General features: G+C 39.8%; 1 protein-coding gene across 1 annotated transcript; it reads left to right on the top strand.

The window, feature by feature from the left end:
• The first annotated feature begins 783 nt into the window (after positions 1-783).
• Positions 784-9,065, top strand: LOC124143712 (beta-N-acetyl-D-glucosaminide beta-1,4-N-acetylglucosaminyl-transferase-like). Its single transcript, XM_048388178.1, has 4 exons — positions 784-808; positions 6,022-6,248; positions 7,299-7,489; positions 8,894-9,065. The coding sequence occupies exons 1-4, from the start codon at positions 784-786 to the stop codon at positions 9,063-9,065; spliced, it is 615 nt and encodes a 204-aa protein (XP_048244135.1).
• The last annotated feature ends 1,511 nt before the right edge of the window (positions 9,066-10,576 follow it).

Here is a 10,576-nt window from a genome sequence, read left to right as displayed (position 1 = left end):
GTTCGTGTGTATATTCATGTAATCAGATGTGAAAATGGGCCTTTGATCTTATTATACATGTATCGTTTGAACGGCCTTAGATTCCTGACAATTATATATATCATGTCATGAAATAAATGTCTGTTTGAAATTAAAACCTTTATATCATCATTTTACCTTATGTGTTCTGGGTATATACAACTTTGCAGAATTGGATAAATCGTAACATCCTTGATGCAGTCGTAATCAAAGCATCGAAAGCGTAGGGTAAATAAGGTTCATTTGCCCTTCAGTTCCTGTCTATCAATTTCAAAGGCTGGACAAGGAGGCGCCACATATTTGGGGGTTATGTTGAGGGTGATTTCCGCCAAAATTACACGCCCCCCCCCCCCCCCCCCCCCCCCCCCACACACACACACACACACACACACCCACCACCCCTCCGTTCGCGCCTCCACAAGTAAAAAATGATCGTTTGTATACTTTACTCTCCTTTGTATGAGTGGATTAGAAGGTTAAAATATATTCCTCTGTTCTTCCACTACGGTAATGTGACAAAGGACTTTTCAATGTGAAAACTATGTGCGAAACGTGCTATCTCTTCGATTGCGTTCATTGTTCGCGTTTCGGTACTTCCATTTAATTTGTTTTTTGTTTGTTTTGTTTTTTGTTGGGGGGGGGGGGGGGGGGGGGGGGATTCCCTGATCTCTGTATACTATGATGAAACATCGATCGTACTTACTTCGTTCCTTCTTTAGGTATCCTGATCATGACATTGACAGTGACAATTGTGTTCGAGTTATCATGGAATATGGATGTTTCTCGGAAGGTAAATTGGTAATTTCTGAAGAATAAGTACAACCCTAACATGTTTGAACCCTGGGACCGACAACAGTAACGAAAGTAATCAGGAGGATCCCGAACTTGGACGCATGAATTACAAGTGATTGCAAAACACACTCTGGCTATTTTTGTAGTTTATTTTTATCCAAATCCCAATACCCTGTTGCAGTCTTCAAATAGAAGTAAAAAGATGAATCGGCTGACGTGTTACATTACACTATACACATGGCTGGCTGATTTATACATGAGACACCTGGGCGGACTACTGGCGTACATTATTCAATAATCTACTGCATGCAGGTGCATGCAATTGTTGTGAGACAATTACTGTTATGAGACAATTAGCACCAATTGACTTCAAAGATCAATCAATGTTATTCTTTATAACTCCACGGCTGTAGGTGTGGGTGTGGTGTGGGATGGGGTAACCTGCGCCCCTAAATTAAAAATAAATAAATTTTATAATGTTAATATAATATAATTGATGTTAATTTCATATATGGAATTCATACAGGTATTTCAAATACAGCACAGGTCTCCGCACAAGTACAAAAGCAATCCGTTTGGCTCAAAATGTGATGCTGAATTGCAAAATAACTCAAAATCGGGAACAGTCCATCAAATAACTTCTTTGATAGGCATTTAGAAGTTGGAGTACTAAGTAAGGACAAGAATTTATGGATGAACAACTTCTTTATTACAATTAAGAGCAAAAACAAAATACAACGGTATGAGGACTGCTGGCTGTGTGAGAGGCATTTACCCGTGTCTCATCTAGGAAAACAGGTTCATATCCTTCTTCACTTTTCTGCTTAATGGTTTAAATATAATTAAATTATTTATCATTCACATAACATAGCCCTTTTTTCACAGTTATCTTTGTTTCTGTATCCAAATGTATGCAAAAGTTGCCATAGTTTGCAGTTTGTAAAAAATAAATCATGTTCAGTTTCAAGGTATCTCCTCAACAGTCTTAGTGACATATACTTATTTTCCGAATGCAGTTTAATAATTGCACGTTTGACACACATCTACGGATGTAAGGGTCAAAGTAGAGTGACGTAGAATTTGATATACTCTAAAACTAACGACACATACATGTATTCATAATATGTCAAGTAAATTTTATAATATTATAACCAAATGTGTTGCTGAACTGGTTCATATGCGAGTGAAGGAATGGGTAAATTTTTAACGAATTGTATATCATCATCAGGAATTTCTATTAAATCACCAGACTGCCTCATAAGAAAGCAAGTCTATCAGCATTTTATACTGTAGGTGAAGTGAATTGTAGGCGAACAATTTCTATGCGAACGGAGTACACAGGCTTAGAAGACACCTACATGAGATCGGTATGGAGTCGCACTCCCAGCTGTTGTGAGTGAACCATGCGATGAGCATCACTTTGAAGGTGACGAAGCTTCATTCTGTAATATGCTTGGACGTGTGTAATTGAGGGCCATATGGAGATGTTATCTTCCACGTGACATATAACTCCCGTATGGTATATATACAACTCCCCATGCACGCCAAGACATACCCGCCGAGTATACAAGTATACCCATACTAGGGTATATTTGCCAGATCATGCGTTCGAACCAGAAACTTATTCTCTTATCCATTCCAGGTGTACTTAATTTGATTTTTATAATGAAATATACCTTGGTCGGATCCGGTGATCAGAAAACGGATTGTAGAAATAAAGACACTTCGTGGAGTGATTTCTTACATAGACACACAAGAGACAACTCGATACTGCAACATCGTAACCTGCCACTATGTCCCCATCCTACTCGCTTTTTTGGTAAGTACTCAGTATTCCTCGTTAAAGTACTCGTTATTCTTTGTGGAAGCTCTCCTTATTCCTTGTGTAGGAACCTTATATGAGAACTCCTTTCTTCTTATGCAAGTACGCATACGTCCTTCTCTAAGTTCCCATTATTCCTTGTGCAGGTACCTTATATGAGTACTCTTTATTCCTTAATCAAGTATACATAAGTCCTTCTCTAAGTTCCTATTATTCCTGGTGCATGTACCTTATATGAGTACTCTTAATTCCTTAATCAAGTATACATAAGTCCTTCTCTAAGTTCCTATTATTCCTGGTGCAGGTAACTCATATGAGTACTCTTTATTCCATGTGTACGTACTCTTTATTCCTTGTGTACGTACTCTTTATTCCTTGTGCGAGTACTCTTCATTCCCTGTGTAAGTTCTGATTACTTCCTTGTGTAAGTACCCATTATTCCGTGTGTACGCACTTTTATTCCTAGTGTACGTGCTCTTTATTCCTTGTGTACGTACTCTTTATTCCTTGTGTACGTACTCTTTATTCCTTGTGCGAGTACTCTTCATTCCTTGTGTAAGTTCTGATTAATTCGTTGTGTAAAAACTCTTTATTCCTTGTGTACGTACTTTTATTCCTTGTGTACGTGCTCTTTATTCCTTGTGTACGTACTCTTTATTCCTTGTGTACGTACTCTTTATTCCTTGTGTAAGTTCTGATTAATTCCTTGTGTAAGTACCCATTATTCCACGTGTACGCACTTTTATTCCTTGTGTACGTACTCTTTATTCCTTGTGTACGTACTCTTTATTCCTTGTGTACGTACTCTTTATTCCTTGTGTACGTACTCTTTATTCCTTGTGTCCGTCCTTTCATTCCTTGTGTAAGTTCTGATTAATTCCGTGCGTAAGTACCCATTATTCCATGTGTACGCACTTTTATTCCTTGTGTAAGTACTCTTTATTCCTTGTGTACGTACTCTTTATTCCTTGTGTACGTACTCTTTATTCCTTTTGTACGTACTCTTTATTCCTTGTGTACGTACTTTTATTCCTTGTGTCCGTACTCTTTATTCCTTGTGTAGTACTCTTTATTCCTTGTGTACGTACTCTTTATTTCTTGTGTCCGTACTCTTTATTCCTTGTGTAAGTTCTGATTAATTCCGTGTGTAAGTACCCATTATTCCATGTGTACGCACTTTTATTCCTTGTGTCCGTACTCTTTATTCCTTGTGTACGTACTCTTTATTCCTTGTGTACGTACTCTTCATTCCTTGTGTAAGTTCTGATTAATTCCTTGTGTAGTACTCTTTATTCCTTGTGTACGTACTCTTTATTCCTTGTGTACGTACTCTTTATTCCTTGTGTACGTACTTTTGTTCCCTGTGTCCGTACTCTTTATTCCTTGTGTAGTACTCTTTATTCCTTGTGTACGCACTTTTATTCCTTGTGTACGTACTCTTTATTCCTTGTGTACGTACTTTTATTCCTTGTGTCCGTACTCTTTATTCCTTGTGTAGTACTCTTTATTCCTTGTGTACGTACTCTTTATTCCTTGTGTACGTACTCTTTATTCCTTGTGTACGTACTTTTATTCCTTGTGTCTGTACTCTTTATTCCTTGTGTAGTACTCTTTATTCCTTGTGTAGTACTCTTTATTCCTTGTGTACATACTCTTTATTCCTTGTGTAAGTTCTGATTAATTCCTTGTGTAAGTACCCATTACTCTATGTGTACGCACTTTTATTCCTTGTGTCCGTACTCTTTATTCCTTGTGTACGTACTCTTTATTCCTTGTGCGAGTACTCTTCATTCCTTGTGTAAGTTCTGATTAATTCCTTGTGTCCGTACTCTTTATTCCTTGTGTCTGTACTCTTTATTCCTTGTGTACGTGCTCTTTATTCCTTGTGTACGTACTCTTTATTCCTTGTGTACGTACTCTTTATTCCTTGTGTACGTACCCATTATTCCTTGTGTAAGTATCTTGGGTAAATACCATTTAGTGATTAATTCATTGTGTGTGTACTCTTTATTCCTTGTGCGAGTCATCTTTATTCCTTAGGTAAATACTCATTATTCCTTTTGTAACTATTCAGAGTGTCAGTTCTCATCATTTCTTTGTGAAGGTTCTCATATATGAACATTGCAAGTTAGGCATCACTGACAACATTTCGAGGACATACGAGGGGTATGTTCTGAGTCGGACATAGAACGACAAAGACATTAAAATGACTTTCAAATATATTCCCCTTCGACATTGATACACGTTTGTCAAGGATGTAGGGGAGATCTTATCTTTCGTAGAAGTTCTTCTCTTGTCTGTCCAAAAGTTCACCTCAGTTGCTATGACGTCATTGAGCAAGTTCATGTTTGTGAATGACTGATTTGAGCACTGGTGCATTGTCCGGATGGAAAAAAACCTCACCTTTTTTAAGCTTCTCTGCCTCTTAGTCTTTTTCATCTCGCAATTGTCTCAAAGGTGTGGGCTTTTGGAAGAGAGTCGACCATGATGACATCCACGTCATCCCAGAACACGGAGGCCACAACCTTCTAGATGATGGGACAGTCTTTGCCTTCCATGGCGATGTTAATTGCCTGTACTGTTTTTCCAGGTTTCATCCATAGTTAGAAACCCTTGCAAGAATCCTACTGGATCAGCTTTAAACAGAGCTAGATTATCACGAGACATGTTGTGCCTGTTGCGTTGTTGATCAGAAGTCAGAAGCTTTGGAATCCGACGAACTGATACTTTCTTCATTGCCAATGTTTCTATACTCTTTCCTGGTAAATGACTACTGAACTAGCGGCATGAAGCTCAGTCATTCGCCAGTCGGTCTTCACCGTATCGTTGATACTCTGGGTCATTTTTAGTGTTGCTGATGTCACAGGTTTTCCAGGACGTGGGTCGCCCTCAAGGCTCTCCCTGTCGCTTTTAACCTCTACCGCCACCTGTTTACAGTAGCATAGGGTGTGAAATCCTTCCCCAGTGTTGTACTCGTCTCTTCGTGGATGACTGTTGGTGTTGGGCCTTTTTCTTTGCAAGTACCTGATCACTGTACGTTTCTCCAGTTTGTACATTTTCCAAAGGTTACATGACCCTGCCGATTTTACTGACTTGCCACAGTGAAACAATTTGCTCAGCTACCTAACGTTTTTATAAATATACATATTCACCATCACGCTTCTCAGTTCCTTCAATTCGAGGCACGGAATATCAACCCTCGTATGAAGGTCAGTTTACTTATGATGTAATGTTCTCTGGAACTGTTGAAAGGAAGGGAACATAGCATATTTTCTATAGTGAAGCTGCATGTGTAACACTTTCAACTCATTACAAATCCGATGTTTCGAGATGTGGGACTTCATGTTCAGTAAAGTCAATAAAGTATAATTTGTACGTATTCATTACAGATCAGCCAGGAGTCTTATTTGAAAATATTACCTTCGAACAGTTGAATAAAAAATACGGAGATGGCGTCGATGGGCACTTTACACCCCCCACATGTGCGGGAAGAGACAAGACAGCCATTATCATTCCGTTCCGGGAACGACATCGCAACCTCACCATCCTCCTCAACAACCTCATTCCGGTCCTCAGAAACCGAAACAAGGATTTCACCATATTTGTTATTGAACAAGTAGGACTTATGGCCAGTTGTGGTTACACTTTATATTTGTAAATGCATGTGTGTTAGATAAACAGCATCTTCCCGAGGCAAGGAGTTAACCGACTATAAAAGTCCAGTTTCAATAGTCCAATCAAAATCGCGCACCGAAATCGAAATCCAGTTCGTAAACTGTCGTGCAGATTTCGGTCGATTGCAGGATTTGCAAAGTATGTGCACCGCCAACTCGTTGTCAGCAGATATTTTCCAAATCATTTCATGTTTTTAATCAAGGTGCTCCCGTGATTTGATGCATTTCGCGATGTAAGACCCGTTTTATCACAATATAGATCTTGATTATCGATCAGATTGTCCTGACCGTGCGCAACCATTTTGTGTGAAGCAAATGCAAGTCATACGAGAGGTGGAATCTGATTGGTCCATAGGAGAGGCTTAGAAGGGGAATAACTGGAAATAGCCACTGGTGGCGCTACGATCGAGCCCAGTAATTCCAGCCTAGTTCGGCAAGTGTAGGAAACTGGATTTTTAAAGTCAGTTAACTCTCTTGCCTCGGGAAGATGGATAAACAGGGGCATTGGTGGCACAGTGGTTTAAGTCGCCTATGCTCGGATATTCCTTGTGTAAGGACTTACGTATTACTCACGTGGGTCCAGTCTAGTAGGCATTTTCACACCCATGTAATAATTAATTTTAAATAATTCTTCTGAATGGGAATGGTGGTGTCACAGAAAATTGACAAAACAAAGTATGCTTCAGACTGTTGAAAAACCCCCAGAAAGTGTCTGCAACAAATATTGCATCGTTTTAATGTGTTTCTTTAGGAAAAAAAACATACTTAGGCTCATAGTTTTAATTAAATAAAATACCTGGATTTGCAGCTGTAACCTTTGTCTTCGTTCAGAATCCCAGGCATCTCCCACCATCATCCCTCCACCCACCCCCAACCCCAACCCCAACCCCACCCCTACACACAGTCGTACATAGAATGTTCGGTGCCTAAGTAATAACATTTATGTATTGAATTGCACTAAAACATTCTTTTTATTTCGGTTTCGCCAACAGGATCTTGATACAACATTTAACAAAGCACTTCTGATGAACGCTGGTTTTAAGGAAGCACTGAAACAAGACTACTTCACGTGTTTCATCTTTCATGATGTTGACTATATTCCTGAAACCAGCAACGTCCCGTACGAATGCCTCCTCAACCGCTCCTACCACCTCCCATCCGCCGTATCTGTCTTCAACTATACGTAAGAGTGAGTGAGTGAGTGAGTTGGGTTTAACGCCGCTTTTAACAGCATTCCAGTTATATCACGGCGTGGAAGCTTCATGTTGGAGGAAATCCACAAGTGATTACGGTCTTAGACGTTTACAGCTTTCGTGAAACCCACGAGCACGGGTACGGTGCTGACAATCCTAGAAACGTAATCGGGGCGAACAGGGATTCGAACCGACGGTCTGTTTCTGTCCCAGAGACGGAAGACTGCATAGCGAATTGAATTGCGGCGCATTAGACGACTGGGCCACCCCTCCCCCTATACATCAACTTTCTATGTAATTTGTTGTGTAGAGTTATGTCCCTTGATCGTGTCGGGATCTGCTTATCGTATTTTCGAATCCAAGATGTACCCTAATTATCAACCTTGGTTTGTCTGCACCATACTAGACTGAGTGCTCTTTGGCGCTCTGCATCGCTTATGGCATCACAGGTTCGATTCCCACTTGCACCCTGATTACTTTTCTTGGTTTGTCCGCGCCACACACGTGCTCGTGGATATCACTGGATTGCCAAACAACCTTCATCGCTTGGGGCTTTCCTTCTACACCAATCATACGCATTTGATGTGCATATCAAGTGATACTACAAGGACGTGTTTATCAAGTTGAACACACTGGTAAACAATAATAATATTGTGTCTTGTCTGCCCAGCTAAGCATAGGCATAGATAAGACAATTATAATATGTGTTCTCAGACGTGACAATAAATAATGACGTAATTATACATTATCAGATGAAAAGTTGAATTACACGTGGCAATACTTCCACTTACACTTTGTGTTTCGACAACACCATGAAAAGAATTTTCGAATATTTAATACAATTTTCTTTTCTTAGTATGTAGCTTTAAGAACTCCATGTTAAATTTTGTAAATACCCTTGACCGAGACTTGTTACAGCGCGGAATGTTTCTAGACAGGTGGGTTTCCAGAATTAAAATGGACTGTGTTCCACCAAACTGTTCGTATTAAGATATAACTAAAGTGTTCCATGTTTACCCGTCAGTGCATGTCAATACAAAATTCAGTTAAGATTCGGGTTAGAATTGGTCTTCAGCATCCCATGCTTGTCGTAAGAGGCGACGAACGGGTTTGGTGGTCATCCTCCCTGACTTGGTTGATGCATGTCATCGATCCCAATTGCGTTGATTGCTCATGATGTTAATCACTGGATTGTCTGGTCCAGATTATTTTCAGACCGCCGTTATATAGCTGGACCATTGCTGGGTGCGCAAACAAACGAAACATATCTATAAATGTCTGCAAGGCATAGATAATGATATTATGACTTTCACATTCAGCAGTACATGTTGGTCAATATTACAATTCTGATATATCTTGCCAGCTATGCATATTTTCAATGATTATTTTGACAGCGTCCGCTACAAATTTGCAGGAGGAGTACTCACCATGCCACCGCATCTTTTCCAAGCAATCAACGGCTTTTCCAACTTATATTTTGGATGGGGATTTGAAGATAATGATATGTATAGAAGGTATTTCTTGGTACTTGGTCTGATGAACACAACCCTGGGCATATCTGTTTAGAGTTGATCCCCAGCATCCTATGCATGTCGTAAGATGCAACTTACTGTATCTGGTGGCCATGCGCAGGTTCGTGGACCTGATTATTGTGTGTTATTGGAACCAGGCAGCGTGTGATGTGCTCATGATATCAACCGCTGGTTTGTCTGGTCCAGATTCGATTATTTCCTTGCCTACGCTATAGAGCTGGAATATTGCTTGGAACGTTGTAAATCAACATACAAACAATCATTATATTGAATATGTATTACACCTTTATGTATTGTGTAGACATTTAAGGGTTTTCACATTTTGTAAATAGTCCATATTCAGTTCCGCGTGATCTGACACGCTATCCTAACAAAAGGGCCTTCATTCTGAAGTAGACCCGTGAAGATTCCGGGTTAGAATAGGTCTTCAGCAACCCATGCTTGCGGGAAAAGGTGACTATGCTTGTCGTAAAAGGCGACTAACGGGATCGGGTGGTCAGGCTCGCTGACTTGGTTGATGCATGTCATCGATCCCAATTGCGATGGTCGATGCTCAGGATATTAATCACTGGATTGTCTGGTCCAGACTCGATTATTTACAGACCGCCATCATATAGCTGGAATATTGCTGAGTGCGGCGTTTAACAACAAACCAACCAACCAACCATTCTGAAGCAGACACGAGAAGAACGGCTGGCGACATCGCCTGCACAACACTGAACTCCCAATCTCCAGCTGGTTATTTGGGATGTAGACTGTGTATATGTATCGAGATGGTACCTTGCTACACTCGAGTTTTGACAGTAGCCATTTTGTCCTTTAGCATGTCCTTTGTCACGTGATCAAGGAATGGAGCGGAACACCCAGTATGATGTTATTTCACTGATCGTCTACTTCCGCCTACAGGTTACAGTTTTTAAATAATATACCAATTGAGGCTCGACAAATTGACGGGAGGTTCTTTTCCTTAGCACACGGCAGAGATCGGGGGAATCCAAGGAATGCAGATGGGTAAATATTAATTGCCAGCATACCGATTATCGAAACAGATTACTCTTTGTAAAATATGTTTGCCAAAAAAAGAGTTTCATTTCCAATAAATTATGTTTTGGATAACATTACATTGCGACATTAAGTTGAGTTCATTATAATTGATTTGTACAATTTTTCAAAGACGTATTATTTGTTGTTTATTACCTATTATATACTTCAAAGAAAGATTGAGATTTCTGAAGTTGAGAAAAGTGATATTTGCATTGCAGTGAACATAACACTTGATATTTCACTGCAGTGAACATACCACTTTGACTGAACAAATTTCATACAAGAGTTACCTCCCTGCACATTGTCTCCCTTTATCGTAAGTGTCAGGCCCGTACACGAACTGTTAACTTCCTTTTTACGTTAGTTCCACAATGACAAGGCAAAATAACAAGTAGTCATTTATGGAGTTAATTTTGCTTCTTGCCGTTAGTTATTCTCTTGAAAATGTTTCGTTATAAACTGTAGATTGCTCATTTTACTCGTTTATTCAGACTGTTCATT

Source organism: Haliotis rufescens, unplaced genomic scaffold, assembly GCF_023055435.1.
Source record: "Haliotis rufescens isolate VD_foot unplaced genomic scaffold, xgHalRufe1.0.p SCAF_7, whole genome shotgun sequence".
NCBI lineage: Eukaryota > Metazoa > Mollusca > Gastropoda > Lepetellida > Haliotidae > Haliotis > Haliotis rufescens.
Note: the sequence above shows the minus strand (reverse complement) of the source record. Positions and strands in the feature narration are given on the sequence as shown.